The 20,763-nt window shown below is 33.7% G+C and overlaps 3 protein-coding genes across 3 annotated transcripts; all 3 read left to right on the plus strand.

Annotated features, from left to right (window-relative positions):
- Positions 1-2,168: 2,168 nt before the first annotated feature.
- On the plus strand, positions 2,169-4,147 carry LOC114714664 (uncharacterized). Its single transcript, XM_028899425.1, has 5 exons — positions 2,169-2,811; positions 2,903-3,061; positions 3,390-3,503; positions 3,773-4,050; positions 4,127-4,147. The coding sequence occupies exons 1-5, from the start codon at positions 2,169-2,171 to the stop codon at positions 4,145-4,147; spliced, it is 1,215 nt and encodes a 404-aa protein (XP_028755258.1).
- A 5,553-nt stretch (positions 4,148-9,700) lies between these two features.
- Positions 9,701-10,318, plus strand: LOC114714665 (uncharacterized). The gene has a single exon (XM_028899426.1). It carries the CDS (start codon positions 9,701-9,703, stop codon positions 10,316-10,318), a length of 618 nt encoding a protein of 205 aa, XP_028755259.1.
- Positions 10,319-11,027: 709 nt separating this feature from the next.
- On the plus strand, positions 11,028-17,639 carry LOC114714666 (ankyrin repeat-containing protein ITN1-like). Its single transcript, XM_028899427.1, has 5 exons — positions 11,028-11,032; positions 11,114-11,648; positions 11,762-12,331; positions 17,154-17,197; positions 17,492-17,639. The coding sequence occupies exons 1-5, from the start codon at positions 11,028-11,030 to the stop codon at positions 17,637-17,639; spliced, it is 1,302 nt and encodes a 433-aa protein (XP_028755260.1).
- The last annotated feature ends 3,124 nt before the right edge of the window (positions 17,640-20,763 follow it).

The raw sequence follows: 20,763 nt of genomic DNA on the forward strand, positions 1-20,763 counted from the left end.
ACAACTAGATAAAGAAGGGGGAAGAGGTTTTTAAAAATCAAAATAAAAAGACTGGGGAGCCATTAAGTTCAAATATATGTTTATATAGTATTTTCGATCCTTTACCCTATAAATTAAATCTTGTATTTAATACGAGGAGTAGTAATATTTTCTATGGAACTAGAATAGGCCCTCAGATACCAGCGGCGCTTAACCATGTGGGCCACTTAAAGCCCAATATCTAGCTCCTCCGCCTCCGGTTAACAAGCCCACTTGCAGCTTTAGCTACAGAGTCTTAGTTTCTGAATATTACCACCACACAATACCCCCATCCAAAGAATTTGACTCCAGTCTTAATATAATGCTCGATTAATTAATTTGAGTTGAATTAGTTAATATGATATATATATATTTAAAATATTCTAAACATTTTTTTAATTTCTTTCATTTCTCTTCTACTTAATTATTGTTGAGGGAAAATCAAGAGGGTTAATATGAAAAAAGTTAATAATTATATGAAATATGTCTTACATTTGAGATTAATAATAACTCTTCAATTAGGTCTTATATTAATGACTAAAGAAATATTTCTTTTAGGTAACACCTTTGAAAGGTCAATAAATTAATTAAATAATTGGTAATTGAGTTTCATTTGATTAGGTTAATTTGGGGCACGCGTTGGACTCATTAACAAACTTGAGTCTTGGCAAGCCCATCAACATGCATCTATGAATTAATGTTTTAAAAACCATAACAGATATTAAACCGAAAAAGATAATGGGTCACGGTTTAACCGGTCGAACCGGTTGAACTGACAACCGGGCCGGTAATATAATAATTAAATAAAAATTAATATTATATACTTATATAATAATATATGTATAAAATAAAATATTAAGTTATGAAATAATTTAAAAATAAACAAAAATATTTTAATTTCCAATAAATTAACGAACTTATATCACAATAATGTATCTAATAATTCACAAAACGAAAATATGAAAAATAGAAATGCATAAATAAGAGTTGCTTAACTTGTGAAAAAACGGGATAGGAAGTTTTTACTACCTCGGTGACTCTGTGTGGAGTGACAGGTGAGAAATTAAATTTATTAACATCGAAGAAAGAGAAAGGAAGTGCCAGTAAAGCATTTTGTTCTCCTATCCTCCGGTCTTTTCATGGTTTCATTTTCATGTCTTCACTCTTCACCTTTCTTCTTCAAGTCCAGTCGTCCCAACTCCAGCACAGTTGAGTTTCATGGATAGCAAGTGATCTGGGTTTTAAGTGTGAATGAACCCTCATTTCCTTGTTTGTCTCTTTTAATGCTGATTATATGATAAAACATTCATTAATTATACTCACACTGGAATCCTAAGAACCCTTGATACATATGAATAATGTGGTGCTAAAGTAAACAACAGAAGGCATTTTCTTTTCAGTTTCTTCCTTCTTTCTCCTTTTGATTTTTGTAAGCAAAGAATAAATATATTAACGCATCATTCTTTTACAGTATTATTACTTTCTTTAATCCCAAAAAAGGAACTATTAAGGGCGAAAAACCCTTGTGTCCGCAGTTTATTTCCAGTGTTTTACATATATCAATCAGTGTTCAGTAATATGAAAATATTTTCCTTCGTTTTATCACTCAAACCACTATATAGAAAAACTACAGGAAATAAGTAATAAACCTCTATTTCCTTAGTCGATCTCTTTTAAGTTCTAATGGAAAATTATTACTATTATTATTACTATGATTATTATTATTATTATTAACGTAAATGCCCGATATATTGTTCCGTTCATGGTACATCTCTTAAAAGTTGTCCAATGAGATGTTATCAGAGAAGGTAAGATTTTCTTTACCAGTTTTACCTTCTTTCTTTCTTTCTTTATCTGCTTTTTTTGTTTGGCAAACTACAGTTTTTGCTTTCTATTTTTGTAAGCAAAGAATAATATGCTTTCAATTAGGACATTAAAAGGCTGGCAAAAAAATAAAAAGAACATTAGAGGACAGAGTACACTACTATCACAAAACTCAACATAAATCGCTTAGATCAGATGCGAAGGTCATTTTCAGTTTTTCAGTATTTTACACTATTTTACACTGTGTGTACGTTTGTACACACACACATATATAGACACATGGGCATGAGAGCTAGCGGATAGTGTGGGCAAGTGAATTGAGGAAAATGGGAGAGAAGAGTGGTGAGATTGAGATAGAGGGAGGGAGTATGTTCAGCGAGGCAATGAGAGGAGCTCAAAATGCTTACTGGGCCCAAGATTGGAAAGCCTTCAGGCAAATCTTTGAGAAAAACAAGAAAGAACTGCTCAATAATTTCGACTTGTTTGAGGACTCCGCCCTCACCATCGCAACTCGCAGCGATGATCCTAAGCTCTTGCAGGATTTGCTGGAGATGCTATCTGAACAAGACAGGTGGCTCGCCTTGACCAAGCCTAACTGTCGAGGCAACACTATTCTTCACAACATCGCCTTACGGAAGAGACTGTCCGTACGGATGGTAGAGCTTATATTCAAGTATGAAAACCAGGCGGCGGCGACACTGCCGGAGGAGGAGAAGAAAAAGAGGGGGCCGAGATTACTGGAGAGGAAAAACGAAAGAGGTGAAACGCCACTGTTCAGGGCTGCTGCGTTCGGCAACCTCAAGATGCTTCAGCATGTGTTCGCCAGCCATTTTGTAGAAGCAGCTCAGTCTGAGGTTGACGCTCTCAAAATTCATCAATACAGCAAAACCGAGACCATTCTTCTGCTAGTATTAATAGCCAACATTTTGGTCTGTACTTCAATTCAGAGATCACATTGCTTATTACACTGTATATATTTAGATATAGATATTATGTTCTCCTTGTTGATATCCTTCAGGTCTGAGACATGTTTGATTATATTGATGACATGTGAGTGCAGATGTAGCTCTTTGGATAATTAGCAAAATGAACGGGAGAAGCCTAGTTATGGAGCTTAATGAAAGGAAGTTCACTTGTCTTGAGCTTCTTGCTAGCTTGCCCCAAGCTTTTCGGAGCAACTACCCTATGGAATCGTCCCTCACCAAACTCGTCTACCATTGTACTCTCTCTCTCTCTCTCTCTCTCTCTCTCTCTCTCTATAGATCGTTAATAATTGGGAGAGTTGTCATGAAATTTCAAGTAAGGAATACAATTACTAAAAATCCAGATAACAATAAAGCAGCTTACAATAGCAGGTTGTAGGGTAGCAAATGGTAATTACTCACTTGTTATAAGACCTGTTGGTAATTATTTTCCTTTCTTGACACCTCATTGTAATTCTCCCTTAATAACTTACTTGTTTTACTTTCATAACTCCATTATTTCATGATTATTTCTTACAACTCTGGAAATGGGATCATGTATATGTGTATAATTTGGATGGATAGTGCTTCCCGATGAAAGATACCAATTAATTGAAGCTACCAATAGCTCCGAGTCATGTGGGCATCACACAGACATAGAAACTGGCCCACATGAGAGTGCCAAGCCGCCAATTTCAGGTACTTGATCTTCGTTTCAAAAATATGTGATCGGAATATATACTCCTATAATGTAAATACATTACAAAATAAGTCTTACATGTAAAACTGAAAGAATAGTATATATAACTAACATTAATTAATATATATAACTGAATTGCAGCAAGATATCTTTCAAGAATCAACTACGCCGTTTGGAGTAATCTAGCTGAAGGTGCCAACATATTGTTTTTTAAAAATCCACATACATATTTGGATTAAACTAACATGAGGAATTACTGAATTAGCAGTATTCACGGGGATTGAATCTCTCTGGAATGATAAGAGGAATCATCAGCTAGCAAAACGTGTGGCGGAGTTGCTGGTGAAGCACGACTTCTCGTGGCAGATCTCGTATAGTAATCGCACAATTCAAGATTCACAGGTCCAACTGCCACCTGTTCTTTACAACGTCGAAAAGAGGAAACAACAATTGGAACAGAAGGAAGAGAAAGAAGATGATCAGACCAAGCTACAACATTACAGCACACCATTGTTCATAGCAGCTAGCACTGGGATTGAAGAGATCGTAGACTTGTTCCTTAAAGAGCATCCAGTGTCTATAAATTACATGGGTAAAGAAGGCCAGAATATACTACACATAGCCGTTAGGCACCGTCAATTGAAAATCTTCAAACTGCTCAAGAAAAATTATTTATTTTCTTCCCTTGGTTATCGAACTTCTGCTGCAAATCGCACCGCGTTGCACGAAGTTGCTGGCATCGAATATTACAGAGGATCATCCCAACCTGGTGCAGCATTCAAACTACAAGATGAGCTCAAGTGGTACAAAGTATGTATCCTAAGTTTTTAATGTTTTTGTCTCTTTTTTGTCACAACCAATGATTTTGTTGTTGTTGTTTGTGAGCGTGGATGTGTAGCGAGTGGAAAAAGTTGTTCCTAGTCACTTACACTTGCACTGTGACAATCGGTCACTAACAGCGAAAGATGTTCTGGACATGGAGCACCATGACATGCTCGAAAAGGCCCGGGAATGGATAAAGCAAACCGCCGAGTCTTGCTCCACCGTGGCCGTTCTTGTAGCCACGGTGGTCTTCGCGGCGGCCTACACCATCCCGGGAGGGAGCGAGGGCGGCACACCTGTATTCCTCAGTTCACCCATTTTCATCTTCTTTACCGTCATGGACATTGTGGCACTTGCCTTCTCCTTGGCTTCCGTGGTCATGTTTCTTTCAATCCTCACGTCACCATTTGAGCTCTGGGATTTCCACAAGTCTCTCCCTCAGAAACTGAATCTGGGGTTTGCTTTTCTGTTCTTGGCATTGACGACCACGATCCTTGCTTTTTGTGCGACGATTTTGCTCACAATAAGGCTGCCGTGGAAGAAATGGACTTCGACGTTGGTGTATAGTGCTTCGTTCTTTCCTGTCGCCATATTTGGCTTCATTGAATTCCCACTTTATAAGAAGATTCCAAGCTTGGTCCACAAGGTATATAAGAAGACGATGAAGGCGATTGATGCAACTTGTCGAGTGCTCAGAAAGTTCAAGAAGCCAAAAAATCAATAATCGAAAAGTACTCACAGCAAATTTTAAATCGAAGAGTGTCGTAATTAATTTGTGCCTTTTCTACAAAATAAAGAGTTTGTGTGTGGGAGTGTGGGAGAGGAAGCCTCGCTAGTTGGTGTATTCTACTATCATCTCCGGATTCCAAATATAAGATCTATTTATTCGGAGAAGTATTACTCTTATATGGATATATGCGAGTTTGGCGTACTTTTTGTTAGGCATAACACCTTTCCAATAATTGATAATTGAGTTTCAGTTTATGAATTTAATTTGGGGCACGTATTGGTGGGCGTGCATCTGTGAATGACTTCATTTCTTTCTTTCTTTGTTTTTTTATCCACGTTGGTCTTAGCTTCTAATGGAAAATTTTTTGAGTCTAACACTAATTACATATATAATAACAACCATTATGTTCACACTTGAATCCTAACAACCATTGTTACATGTGTATCCTGTGGCGCTAAAGTAAACAACAGAAGGCTTTTCCTTGGAATTTTTCTTCCAGTTTCTTCCTTTTTCCTTTTTAAAGTAACAAAGCAATCCAATTAAGAAAGAAATCCAATTAAATCCAACTAAACTCAAAATTCAAATTCAAACCTACACTTTTAACAAATGCCTAATCTGATTAGGGAAGGGAATTGTGAATATTGTTAAAAGACAAGGATGTCCCATATAGTTAAAAAAGAAAATTGAAGATATATAGATGTAGACTAAACTTCAATTTTAATTCTTTCAATTAGGTTTAATTGGAATTTAATTACAAATTCCCACAGGCTTAGGTGGTCCCTCTATCTTTTTTCAGCAAACTATGAAAATAAAATTATGACATACCAAGAAATTAGCTTCCGTAGTTTCAAGTGCGGAGGCCATTTATAAGTCCATTTGGACTAGCTTACAAATAACTTTTTAATCATAATTTACAGAATACAAGTTAAATATATGAGAGGAATCTTATCTCGGTTTACATAAAACGTGTTTATAAGTGATTTTAATTGTGATGGCAAACAGGGCCATAGGCTCAAAATCTAGACTATTACAAAGATAAAGTTTAAATAAAAAAAGTAATTTATAATCCACTATAAGTGCCAGCTATTATTTTTTTTATCTAAGGAATTATAAGCATGAAATTCCCAGTTTTTAATTATGCTGATTCTAAATTTTAGAAAATTGTTGCTATTTATTTATCGCATACAGAAATAAACACACAAAAATTATTGACTAATAATAAAACTTAGGTTGGTTCTGATGCAAGGGACCATGAGAATAAGAGAATTTAAAGGCCACATATTCCAGTCCGTGCAAATACTAAAATATAACGACTTTAAGAAAGTTCGATTAGATCGACATTGCTTAAATCGTACTCGACAGTAAACAATGAGTGGTTTTATACTTAGTATTGGTGAGTCTGAGAGAGGAAGCCTTGCTACTACTTGGTGTACCCTACTATTTCCGGATTTTAAATATAAGACTCATTTTATAGTATAAATTTTATACTATAAAATAAATTTTATATTTAAAATTGGAGAAATAGTACTCTTTTACAATATATGCGAGATTAATTTGGTGTACTTTTCTTTTAAATCTCTTATTTTGTTGATAATTGATAATTGAGTTTCATTTTATGAGCTTAATTTGGGGTACGTATTGGTGGGCGTGCATACGTGAATGAATTCATTTCTTTCTTTCTGTCTTTTTCCCCTGTTGGTCTCTTAGCTTCTAATGAAATTTTTTTGAGTCTAATACTAATTATATATATAATAACATCCATTATATTCACACTTGAATCCTAACAACCATTGTTACATATATAGTGGCGCTAAAGTAAACAAAAGAAGGCCTTTCCTAGGAATTTTTATTCCAGATTCTTCCTTTTTCCTCTTTTTTTTTCATGTAATAAAGTAATGTGTGTGTTTGTGTGAATGCAGCATTCTTTTAGAATATTAGAGTACATATATGCATTCATCCGTCAATTAATAAACTTCCATTTCTTGATGGTTCCCTTGAAGTTGGAATTGAAAATTATTATTATGACGTAAATTCCCAATATTATACTGTTCTTTACCTAGCTAGTGCATCTCTTAAAGTTGGCCAACGAGTTGTTATATTAGAGAGGGTATAATTTTCTTTTCTAATTTTCCTTTATGTTTTTGCAAGCAAAGAATATGCACGCATTAAATTATGATACCTGGGTGCTTTAAAATTTAAATTATGAAAATTAAAAAGAACATTAGAGGATAAAGTTACAATCCGTTTGGTATGAAAGATTTGGAGGGAAAAAGAGGGAGAAGAAAGGATTTTAATCATTTTTCTTTGTTTGGCAAGATAAAAATTTGAGGGGGGGGAATTTTTTAACATTTCCCCCTCATAAGCCTCCCCTCCAAAATTGGGAGAATTTAGAGAGAAAGAGTAATATTTTGGCCTGTGTTGACTAATATGCTCATATTATTTTCTAATAATCACATGTTACCCTTCACTACTAAATTGTATGTGATTTGGTATATTTATGGATTCAATCATGCGTCTCTTTCCTCATATATTTAATATTATCTATAATTATATTCTATTAATTACTCTATAAAGTTTGTAAAAATTAGCTTAAATAATATAAGGGCAAAGTTGTGCAAACAAAAATATTTTACCTCCCCTCCTTTCATAGACCAAACAAAGTAACATTAAAATTTCTCTCCTCCCCTCCCCTTATATTAATCCAAATAAGATAATATTAAAATCACTTCCCTTCTTTTCATCTTCTTTCTCTCCATTAAAGTCCCTCCGCTTCCATATGCTCTATTGAGCCAAACACACCCTTAAAATCAAAATTCAAATTCAAACCTACACTTTTAAAAAATGCCTAATTTGATATGGTAATTGTGAATATTGTTAAAAGGTAAGGATGCCATATAGAGTTAAAAAGGAAAATTGAAGATAGATGTAGACCTGACTTCAATTTTAATTATTTAAATTAGGTTTAATTAGAATTTAATTACAAAATTCCCACAGGCTTAATTATGTAGTCCCTTAATCGTTTTTCAGCAGACTGTGAAAATAGAATTATGACATACCAAGTTTCCTATTTTCTAGTAGTATCTTATATTGATTGATTCGGAAAACAAACTATAATAACAAGGTGGACGATCACGGAAGATGCACATTCCTGCACATATTTTGCTTCAGCCATCATTTAAAAAAAAAAAAAAAAGACTAGAACTTGAACACGAATTGGTAATTAACAACCTAATGAAAATATGATCATTACGATACGCTCAAATGAGTATATATATATAAGATAATCAACTTGCTTCTAACATAACCATCCTGATTTAAGATGAAATAAGCAGTAGCTTACAAACCTAAAATAACATTCGGAACAGATTTTCTGTGACAGCAAGACCAATGAACGTGACCTAATTACCTAAATTAATCGTCTTAAAATTGCGGGATATGAAGTAATCACAATCAAATTGTTCGGAGTAATTATCAATTTGCTGGAAAACGAGAGAGGGCTTTATTTTTATTTTTATTTTTTACCAGAAGAGAGAGCTTTATTTAAGACTCTAGGAACTTGCAATTAAATTTTAATTAAATCTAACTGAAATAACCAAAAATAAAATCAGGTCTAAAATTATCTTCAATTTTCCTTTGTAATTACAGAAGTGCATTATGGTCTTCTAACAACAATACAACATTCATAATTTCCTAATTAGACCTCTTATCATGATTAGGAAATCATTAAACGTATAAGCTTAAATTTAGATTTTGGCATCTCATATCTCAGCTGGATTTAATTTGGATTAGCTAAATTTAAAGTATAATACTATCACAAAACTTTATAAATCACTCACGTTAGGGGCGGGTGCCATTTTTAGTATTTTACTTAAATCTCTGTGCCCCAAGAAATTAGCTTCGGTAGTTTCAGGTGCGGGGGCACTTGTATTTTAACACAAATAGTGCTCCTCCTATCCTAAATATAAGACTCATTTTGTAGTGTAAATTACACTACAAAATGAGTCTTATATTTAGGACATGAGGAGTATAATATAAAATCCAAAATTGAATTGAACTATATATAAGCTCAAAAGTTAGACTATTACGAAGATATAGTTAAAATAGAAAAAGTAATTTATAATCCACTATAAATGGCAGCTATTATTTTTTCCATCAAAGGAATTATAAGCATGAAACACCCAGTTTTTCATTATGCTGATTCTAAATTTTAGAAAATTGTTGCTATTTATTTATCGCATACAGAAATAAACACAAAAATTATTGATTAATAATAAAACTTAGATATGCAAGGGGTCATGAGAATAAGAGAATTTAAAGGCCACATATTCCAGTCCGTGTAAATACTAAAATATAACGACTTTAAGAAAGTTCAATTAGATCGACGTTGCTTATATCGTACTCAACAGTAAACAATGAGTAGTTTTATACTTAGGAAAATACACAAAGGAAAAAGAAAAAGAAGAAAGGAAGCCGCTACTCATTAGCTAGTATTGGATAGTCATATATTTTTCTCTTTTAAAAAAATACATTAGTGGAGGAAGGAGAAGAAATAAGGCTGCAAGAAACCCGTCGCACAGTGTGTATATATAGACCCATGGGGATAAGCGCTAGCAGGGGCCGTGAGCAAAAGAGAGATCCAGGAAAATGGGACAGAGGAGGAGTAATGAAATTGAGATAGAGGGAGGGAGTATGTTCAGCGAGAAAATGAGAAGAGCTCAAAAAGCTTACTGCGTTAGAGATTGGAAAGCCTTCAAGCAAATCTTTGAGGGAGACAAGAAAGAACTGCTCAACAATTTTGACTTGGTTGGGAACCACGCTCTCAGCATCGCAATTCGCAGCCGTGATCGTAATCTCTTTAAGGATTTGCTGGAGATGCTATCCGAAGAAGAAAGGTGGCTCGCATTGACCAAGCCCAGTCGTGGAGGCAACACTATTCTTCACAGTATCGCCGCACGAAGAAGAGTGTACATGGAGATAATAGATTTTATACTCGACTACGAAAAGGAGGCGGCGGCGGCACTGCCGGAGGAGGAAAACAAAAGGAGAGGGCCGAAATTACTGGAGAGGAAAAACAGAAGAGGTGAAACGCCACTGTTCAGGGCTGCTGCGTTCGGCAACCTCAAGATGCTCCACCATGTGTTCCATAAGGAGCATTTTGCAGAAGCAGCTCAGTCCGAGGGTGACGCTTTGAAAATTCACCAATACAGCAATACTGAGACCATTCTGCATGCTAGCATTAATGCCCAACATTTTGGTTTGTAATTCAATTCATAGATCGCTTACTACACTATATATATACTATATATATATATATATATATATATTTTTCTTGTCCTGCAACTCTGAGACAAGTTTGATTATATTCTTGATGATATGATGAGTGCAGATGCAGCTCTTTGGATAATAAGTAAAATGAATGGGACAAAGCTAGCGCTGGCACGGAATGACGCGAACCTTACTAGTCTTCAGCTACTTGCTCTCCTGCCCGAGGCTTTCCGGAGCAACTACCATATGGGATTCTTCATTAACCTCATCTATAATTGTACGTACTCTCTCTCTCTCTCTCTCTCTCTCTACACGCAGCATAAATAATTTTCTTTTTTAACTGCATAACTCCATCAACTCTCACAACTCTTGAAATGGGGTGTACATACATACATATATAAAAATGTATATAACTTGTACGTGGATATATAGTGCTTCCCGATGAAAGATACCAATTAATCGAAGGTCCCGATAGCTCTGAGTGGACTGGGCATCGCACAGACATAGAAACTGGTCCACGTGAGAGTTCCAAGCCGCCAACTTTTGGTAATCTGATCTCTGTTTCAAAAATATTTGCTCAAATTTTATAATATGTCTTGATCTATCGTTGTCGTCTAAGCAGATATATATATATCTCTTACTTGCAGCAAGTTATCTTTCAAGAATCAACTTTGCTGTCTGAAGTAGTCTAGCTGAAGGTGCCATCATGATGTTTTTCTGAAAATCAAAACGCGCACGCGCACGCACTTGTTTTGAGTATATATACTAACACGAATAATTAGCAGTATTCAGGAGGATTGAATCTCTCTGGAAAGATAAGAGGAAGCATCAGTTAGCGAAGAGTTTGGCGGAGTTTCTGGTGAAGCATGACTTCTCGTGGCAGATCTCGTCTAGTAGTCGTCCAACTGATGATTTACAGGTCCAACTGCCACCTGTTCTTTACAACGTCGAAAAAAGGAAACAACAACTGGAAAGGAAGGAACAGAAAGAAGATGATCAGAGCAAACCTCAACATTATAGAACACCATTGTTCGTAGCAGCCAGCACTGGGATTGAAGAGATCGTGGAGTTGTTCCTTAAAGAGCATCCAATGTCTATAAATTACATGGGTAAAGAAGGCCATAATATACTACAAATAGCCGTTAGGCACCGTCAATTGAAAATCTTCAAACTGCTCAGGAAAAATCCATTATTTTCTTCCCTTGGCTATCGAATATCTGTTGCAAATTGCACCGCGTTGCACGAAGTTGCCCGAATGAACTATTACAGAGGATCATCCCAACCTGGTGCAGCATTCAAACTACAAGATGAACTCAAGTGGTACAGAGTATGTATCTTAAGGTTTCAATAATTCTATTTAGTAGTATTCAAGGCAACCAAGATTCCCCCCCGGGCTTGATGGCAACCAAGATTTTGTTTTGTGTTTCTGTGGATGTGCAGCGAGTGGAAAAGGTTGTTCCCAGTCATCTACATTTGCATTCTGACAATCAGTTACTAACAGCGAAAGATGTTCTGGAGATGGAGCACCATGACATGCTTGAACAAGCCCGACAATGGATAAAGCAAACAGCCGAGTCTTGCTCCACCGTGGCCGTTCTTGTGGCGACGGTGGTCTTTGCGGCGGCCTACACGATTCCGGGAGGGAGTGAGGCTGGCACGCCGGTGCTTCTCAGTTCACCGATTTTCATCTTCTTCACTGTCATGGACGTTGTGGCACTTGCCTTCTCTTTGGCTTCTGTGGTCATGTTTCTTTCCATCATCACATCACCATTTGAGCTCTGGAATTTCCACAAGTCTCTCCCCCGTAAACTGAATACAGGGTTTACTTTCCTGTTCTTGGCTTTGACCTCCACCATGCTTGCGTTTTCTGCAACTATTTTGCTCACAATTAAGTTGCTGTGGAAGAAATGGACTTCGACTTTGGTGTACAGTGCCGCGTTCTTTCCTGTCACCATATTTGGATTGATTGAGTTCCCACTTTATAGCAAGATTCCAATCTTGATCCATAAGGTATGTAAGAAGGCGATGAAGGCGATTAATGCGACTGGTCGAGTCGTCAAAAGATTTAAGCGGCCAAAAAATCAACAATCGAGCAGCATTTAGTGCAAATTTTAAATAGAAGAGTGTGTTAATTTGTGCTTTTTTGCTCAGTATGAAGAGGTTTGTTTGTGTGTGAGGAAGCCTTTTTTGGTATGTTAAACCACGTATTCTTATTGTTGGATGCCTCTCGAAAATTCTGACAAATGAAAAAGATTTTTTTTTGTTATTATTTGACGCTTGACATAATTGAATTCTAAAATCCATTAAAAAGGAGACATGCACTCAATAAAAGTTAAAAAGGAAACAATATTTGTAGATTCCAATTATACAATCAGTTTTGTTTTTATTAGATATTTAGAACATATTGGGTCCCAATTTAGTGGGGCGTATTCCTGACGCGATAATTATCATCTTCATAGCAGTAGCCAGACCGCGAGGGGCCGAAAAACACCCCCAAGAAATCAAGTGCTTGTTTGTTTGTTTTGTTTTGAAAACAATTTTTTGTTTTTAAAAACAAGAAAACAAAAAAACTTGTTTGGTGATTTGTTTTTATTTAATTTTTTAAAAAAAACAAAAAACAGTAATATGTTTTTAAAAACCAGAAAACCAAAACAACTTTTACATGTTTTCTTGTCTTTGTTTTTGTATTTTTTATTTTTTGTTTTGAAAAATTTTAAGAATTCTTCTTCTCTTCTCACCTACTATCCACTACTTATCATTATCAGGGACAACTATCACCTATCAAGTATAATTTTCTATGATTTTTTTTCAAGCATGATTTTTTAAAATTATTATCCAAACAAATTCTTTTGTTTTTTGTTTTCAAAACTTGTTCTAAGAAACAATTTTATAAAATTGTTTTGAGAATAAGAAAACAAAGAACAAAAACAAACAGGTCCTAATTGATCTATTAATAAGTTTTGTTTTCCAAAAAAGGTAACCCAATAAGTTAGCCGAGCATTTATGAACCCATTGGTCTTGGGCTTGGCTGGCCCATCAAGGGCTGACTCAATATTAAAGTCCAACATAGAAATTGAAGCTTCTCTTTTCTTACCAACAAAACTCAAGCAGATTCTATATATACTAATCCAAACACACGGACAAGACCATAAAATAATATCCTGATGAGGTTGAGCATTGGAGGAACAATAACATGAATTGCACGATTATTTAGAATCAATCTCTAAAAAGTCGGTCTAAGAATTAAAAAAAAAAAAATCCGCATGGTTCTTAAATTTTGGAATTTATTTGTTTTAGGTATTACGTGGATAAGGTTGGATCCAGTATAATACTCAAATTGACCAGCGTTTCTATTTCCATTATTATATCAATTTAACGCAATTTAATTAGCTGAGAAAACATGGAGGCAGCCATTTTTTCACGCATATGCAGCTGATCAGTGATGGCTTTTATGTGTAATGCTGTTACGAATCACATATTGGGAAGTCTTATAAGTATTATGGATTTTATATGTTAAGAAGCTCTCCTTCTTAACAGGTTAGTCTTTTAAAATCAAACTCTTCTTTTAAACTCTTGCTTATCATATTGGTGTTTTCATTAAAAGCTTGATATTCACGAAAAGGGCCTCACAAAAGGTTCCCCAATGTAAGACTCATGACATATGCGTATTATATAGGCAAATGAATTATTGAAGCTTCATGATTGTGTTATCTGGATTTTTTTTTTCATGCCATTAATTATATTTTTTTTACTAGAGAAATGTGCAATAATTGCCTGATTATAAGTGAAACCAAACTTATATTTAAAAAAAAAAAGCCAATTATGCTATTAAGTCACAGGTCATTGGCTGTCATTAATTCTCAGCGTTGCCATAAGTGAAATCTTGCATAAGCCACGTAAAATATATGCCATGCCTTCATCCTATGATTGGCTTTCAGAATCCACGGAGATATAACTTTACTTACAGATAGTGTTCTTTTTTTTTTTAATCATAACTCGTATATATACACCTATTAGAAAATTTAAATTATTCACAATTTCACGTTTAAAAAAATTTAAGAAAAGTAGTTTTTGTCGTTGGGCTATAAGTTCCTGCCAACTGCAAATACAGCTGCCTTCTGAATTGCTGAATGTTAAGGTGAAAAAACACTTGTAAGTTAAAAGAAAACCAGTTTATGAGCAAATTCTCTTATTTTCAACTTTCCAATTGCGGCTTTTGTGAGAAGTCTGCATTTCTGTCTTTTGAAATGAAGTCCTTTGAAATCAAGTTTGCCATCACTTTTCTCTTTTAAAAATGAATAATTTACGGAATTCTTTCAAATAATAAAATATTAAAATAAAATTGAAAAACAAATGAGGTAAAATCTAAATCATTACACAATCAAATTCTGCTCCACACAGCATCTTAAAAAAGCAGCTTTGTTGGCTCACAACCTCGTAACTTAATAAGCAGCATCGTCTCTCACGTAGTATAATATATATAAATAAATATATACCATAACAAGTTTTTTTTATTTTATATTTAGAGGATTTGATTTCACGGAAGATCCTTTAAAAAATTACTGTTGAATTTTAAAGTAACAAATCAGGAATTACTCCAAAAATTTGTTGTTATTTGTTTTTTAAGTGTAATAATTTTCTTTACAAGTGTAGTAACCAATACTGATTTGAAATTTTAAAATTTAACAATTATTTTTTTGAGATTTTTCCTTGATTTTAAAGGGGACCACACAACTACGCAGGAGACTAGACTAAGTAGCAAGATTAGAGTTCAAAAAGGAATAAAATAAAATAAGAGGAGGCACGTTATGGATGGGCTGGATCCCATTGACCAACTAATTCTAATGATTGATCCAAAAAGCCTGCACTGCTCATGAAATAATAATTCACCATCATGCTCCTCCAATTACCAATCGACAAATTCAAAATTTTAATTATTCAATTAATTATTTCAATCCCTATAAAAACACAAAATTTCTTAAATAAAAGAAGACCCAAAATCATCAATTATAGCTTTAATCACGGTAGGATGATTTTGATCATCATGACCCTAACATGGCTGCCTTCGCTTCGATTTAGGTCGGAACTCAGCAAGGACAGGAAAAAGAATGGTGTGCACTGTATAGGGTGTGCCCCATCTCACCAAATTACAGTCTCCTTCTGCCTTTTGTTTCGTCCTATATTTCTTGCCTATTATTCCTCAATTTATTTTCTTACTGCAAATTGTAATAGCAACGGATTGTCCTATTGTATTCACTTATTTGGTCTAATAAAGGATGTTTTCTATCTTCGATACATCTCACAGGAATTTTGTTAATAAGAATGTTTCTCTATGAAAAGAAAAGGAGTTTTTCTTTTTGAAAGAAAGTGATGATCATGATTTATTAAGGCTTTTTTTGATATGGAGTAAAAATAAACCGGCTAATGAAATTAAACTATATGAAATACTCTCTCTAGTTTTTTAAAATAAGAGTTAGCTAGAAGTTGAATTTAATTTTGTATTCAAGATCTCAGTCATTTTATAAACTGATGTGTAATATAATATTATGATAAGCATTTAAAAAAAATTATGTAATGAATTAATTTATTCGACTTTCTTAATTTACTTAAATTAGTTAATAAGTAATTATTATATTAAGAAATGGAGGGAGTATATTTGATTTTTTTTTTGTTAAATAAAACTAAATAGTGGCATGCACCCAAATAATAATTATGTTTTTTCTATTAACATTATGTATGCTAATGGTTAGAGATCAGATTGAACGAACCACTAGAATCTTGTCTTTTTTTTCCAAACCAAAACAATGAGTCGACCCGAATTAATTCAACAAAATCAAGTCATCGACGCCAAGTTTTCTCCCCAGAATACAACTAATCAAGGAAGATTATTACGCATGATGCTCATTAAAGAAAGATAACGATACTAGTTATTAATTCTAGGCTCTAGCTGAAGGAAAGTCTAAGACATATAAAAATTGAGAAGGAAGATGTGATCAGGTGGGTCTCTAGGCAATACATACATATATATATATATTTATATATTATGTGTGGGGGATAGGGTTATATATATGTAGGTACAACTAATTAGAAGTATGCGTGGGAGGCTAGCTAGCATTTTCATACCTGATCTAGGTTGATTAGGTTAATTAGGTGCATTTTTATTCCTAACTATATATAATTGGGCGATAACCCTTGGTTTTTTTAAAAAAAATATAATAATGCTTCCCTTCTGGACTTCGCATGTGATACTTATTTGAAGAACAAATTAGCTTTGGATTTTACAATACACGCATTATTTAACCCATTATCTCTCCAATACTTTTCGACTTTATAAAAACGATAACCTAAATAGATTTACTAGTTACTACTGTTTTTTTTTGGGTGAAAGAGTACCTACTGCTTTTGTCTGTTTGACAAAATAAACTTATCAAGTACTGCTGAATTAATGTATTAATAATAATAATTGAATCAGTTTGCTAATTAAAAAAATGACACACGCTAATTAATGATTGGGTCTTTCGACCAAAAAATAAATGATGGGGTCACCAGAGAATAAATTTAATGAGCTTGGAGGCTTGGGGCAATGTCTCAAATTTATGTCGAACCTTTAAAATAGAGAAAATTAAGTGGAAGATTTCCTTGCCTTCCGATCCATAATAGAAGGCCTTAGTCAACAATTAATATCTATTTTTATTATCCATGCATGAAACTGATCTGTATCCCCAAAAAAATGCATGAAAGTGATATGAATCATTGAATATGTGTGTGTGTGTGGAATTGACACAATAACAGGAAAACTAAATTTTATATTGAAGTCTTGATTGTGTTGTAGGAGCAGGAAAGAGACACTACAAATGGGGTGAATAATTTAATTTGGTGAGATATATAATTACAAATAGACAGAATTGACAAATATAAATATAGTAATTTATCCTATATGTTATTAATTGAGAGATATTGAAGATTGGGAGAGCATGGTATGTATGTGGCATTAAAAGAAAAAATAAATATGGGAAGACAAACATGAGATGTGACATAAAGGGTTATTATTTTTTTTCCTGTAATTTAAAGGATTATTAAGGGGACAAATAGATTATGCAGTGCATGAAGAAGAGGAGCAAATTAATTGATTTTAAGTGAAAGGGATTTATGTATTATAATGTGGATTAGGATGCAAATAAAGGAGGGAGAAGCGTGCGGAGAAGAAGCAATTTGTAGAAGGGATAGCGCCACGTGGCCTGAACAACTCGGTCCCCATGCCGGCTCCAGCGGCTTTTTGACTTTCCCTCCCTCAGACCGGCCCCCATTCGCCGTATGAGCTAGCCTGCAACCACGCCTGACGCTTGAGGAAAAATGATACAAATATGACACTTAAATTTAAAAATGTTAAAATAGTTACTTGAATTTGTAAAATCTTAATTTAGTTATAAGTGACCAATTTGATATTTGTAAATTTATTGAAATGATCATATTACTTTTTATTTTATTTATTATATTTTAAAAAAGGAAATACTTCCACTGGCTGATCAGTCGTCAAAGCTCCGGTGCCCGCAGTGGCCGCAGGAGCTGAAGTGGCTGGCAATAAATTTTTTAAATCTTTTTACAATTTCAGTAAAACAGTTAACAAGCTTTATAACGCTATCAACAAGTTTAGTATAACAGTTGACAACAAATTTTTAAAAAAATCCAAAAAACAGCATTTTTACAACTTCAGTAATCTTGTTAACAAGTTTCATAACTCTATTAATAAATTTGGTATAGCATTTAACAACAAATTTTTTGAAAAAATAAAAAAAGGTATTTCTACAACTTTAGTAACTACTTTTTTTAAGAAATTTTACAATTTTAATAAAAGGTTAATAAGTTTTGTAATACTATTAATAAGTTCAGTATAACATTTAACAACATGTTTTTTAGAAAATTCAAAAAAAAGGTATTTTTATAACTTTAGTAATTACTTTTTTTTTTGAAAATTTTTACAATTTCAGTAAAACGGTTAACAAGTTTTGTAACACTATTAACAAGTTCAGTATAACAGTTAACAACAAGTTTTTCAGGAAATTTAAAAAGTAGCATTTTTAGAACTTCAGTAATATCTTTAACAAGTTTTGTAACTCTATTAACACGTTCTGTATAGCATTTAACAACAGGTTTTCTGAAAAATTCAAAAAGTGACATTTTTACAACTTCGGTAACACGATTAATAAGTCATGTAATGATATTAACAGCTCTTATAAAGATTGATGTTTTTTATATTAGCTCCCTATGAAAGTTGTACAACAAAATTTTTTCACTTATTAGGCAGCCATTATGGTAATAAGAATTGTTAATGTCGTTACATGACTTGTTAACCGTATTACTAAAGTTGTAAAAAGCCACTTTTTGAATTTTTTAAAAAAATTTGTTATTAAATGCTATACCAAATTTGTTAATGGCATTACTGAAATTGTAAAAATACTACTTTTTGAATTTTTTGAAAAACCTATTGTTAACTGCTATACTGAACTTGTTAATAACATTACAAAACTTGTTAACTGTTTTACTGAAATGATAAAAATTTTCCAAAAAAAGTAGTTACTAAAGTTGTAAAAATGCTTTTTTTTAATTTTTTAAAAAACCTGTTGTTAAATATTATATCGCAGTTGTTAATAGAGTTATGGAACTTGTTAATGGCGTTAATGAAGTTGTAAAAATGCTACTTTTTGAATTTTCTAAAAAACCTGTTATTAACTGCTATACTAAATTTGTTAATAGCATTACAAAACTTGCTAACCGTTTTACTAAAATTGTAAAAAATTTCAAAAAAATTGTTGCTAGCCGCCGAAGCTCAGGCGACCGATTGGCATCAGCTACCGGAGCTCCGGTGACAGCAGCCACCTGAGCTCCGGCGACTGGCAAGTCAATAGGGCATTTGGTTTTTTTAAAAAACAATAAATAAAATAAAAGGTAATGTAGTCATTTCAATAAATTTACAAATGTCAAATTGGTCACTTATGAATAAATTAGGATTTTGCAAATTGAAGTGACCATTTTGGTATTTCCAAATTCAAGTGTCATTTTTGTGTCGTTTTCTCGACGCTTTATTCCAAATAAATCAGAATAACAATCATATTTTCTATTTTATCTTTGAATACTATTTTCATTCCGTTTCACTCTCTCTGTTGAAATATTTTAAATTGTATTCAATTTATTTTTATTCACACTGGAAATACTGATATTATATTTATAATACAAAAAATAGGATTAGATTGCACAAAATTCCCCTGCAATTCATGTTATTTGTAAATAATTTGTCCTAAATTTTGTAAACCTCCATAGTTTTCCACGTTTACGCGGACAACAGAACTATTTAATTTTTCTGATTGTTTATTAGCAAATAAAAAAATTAATAAGTTATATGTATATGAAAATCAAGTTTAAGATGGTATAAGTTTAATAGTTCAGGGTTATCTATACAAATGTAAAAGTTTACATGTTCATTGTAAAATTTTAAAAGTTAGAGAGAATAATTATATAAGAAATAAAGCTTATAAAAATAGCAAATTTGCAATATATTTATAACCAGAATTCTAAAATTCAAATAGAGTAGTAAAAACAAATTCCTTAACTAATATTTTTTCTCTGCGCCAATTTAATTACATTTGGACTAATGACCCTTCACCACTATAACTGATTCAAGGATCCGGTTTTAACTACCTTTTTATAATTACTCTTTAACTTACACGGGTTTGTATTATTTTTCTTGTGACTTTGCCCTCAGACTTGTTATGTTGCGGTGCATTTGCATGCAAATTTGATTACGTTTATTTATTTTAAAACAATATGCGTAGTCCTCAAAGTCAATTAAAGACAGTAATAAATATGGGCGCCGCGTCGAAGGACAAGAGATTCAAGAAGCTCGTGCTGGCGTTACTCTTTCCCTGCAAAGTGCAAAAATAAAAGAAAAGAAAATCGAGTTTTTGTGACTCAAAAGTCGAGAGAGTATATAAAGAAGGATATTACTCTGTGAAGGAAGTAAGAAACCCCGTTTCCTTCCTCCTCCTGTGCTCATTCCGTCCCCTCGCCCTTCTATTTTGTCCTTTCTTCCACTTTTCCCTAATTTTCTTGCTTCCAATTTCGATATCGACGGAGGTTCATTTCTTGTGCCCCCCTCCAGCCCCAGGAGCATTAATTAAACCCCCAACCTCTCTGATGCGGCTTTCTTCTTTGGCCCCATCTTCTTCTCGGTTCGTTTCTGTCATTTTCCCCACCTCCTCCTGAAGTGACGTTGCGTTTTAAATGTTCTTCACAATCCTCACGGCTTCTTCTCTCTACTCTTAAATTGCCTCATTCTTTTATCTCATCTTCTTCCATGTCCCCCTCAATCTATCGCTCATACTTGTTATTCTTGCTGTAATTGTTCCTGCTTCTGCGTCTTTTAGCTCCTCTAAGCAGGCGCCGCG

Source organism: Neltuma alba, unplaced genomic scaffold (genome assembly GCF_004799145.2).
Source record: "Neltuma alba isolate B1F8T4 unplaced genomic scaffold, ASM479914v2 tig00011524_pilon, whole genome shotgun sequence".
Lineage (NCBI taxonomy): Eukaryota > Viridiplantae > Streptophyta > Magnoliopsida > Fabales > Fabaceae > Neltuma > Neltuma alba.

What these genes read in the sequence shown, in the direction of transcription:
- LOC114714664 (XM_028899425.1), top strand. Translation starts at nt 2,169, where the DNA reads ATGGGAGAGAAGAGTGGTGAGATTGAGATAGAGGGAGGGAGTATGTTC. An exon ending in ATCACATTGCTTATTACACT is followed by an intron (nt 2,812 to 2,902) that starts GTATATATTTAG and finishes ATGTGAGTGCAG; the next exon opens with ATGTAGCTCTTTGGATAATT. An exon ending in GCACTGGGATTGAAGAGATC is followed by an intron (nt 4,051 to 4,126) that starts GTAGACTTGTTC and finishes TACTACACATAG; the next exon opens with CCGTTAGGCACCGTCAATTG.
- LOC114714665 (XM_028899426.1), top strand. Translation starts at nt 9,701, where the DNA reads ATGGGACAGAGGAGGAGTAATGAAATTGAGATAGAGGGAGGGAGTATG.
- LOC114714666 (XM_028899427.1), top strand. An exon ending in ATGAACTCAAGTGGTACAGA is followed by an intron (nt 11,649 to 11,761) that starts GTATGTATCTTA and finishes GTGGATGTGCAG; the next exon opens with CGAGTGGAAAAGGTTGTTCC. An exon ending in GGGGTGAATAATTTAATTTG is followed by an intron (nt 17,198 to 17,491) that starts GTGAGATATATA and finishes AATGTGGATTAG; the next exon opens with GATGCAAATAAAGGAGGGAG.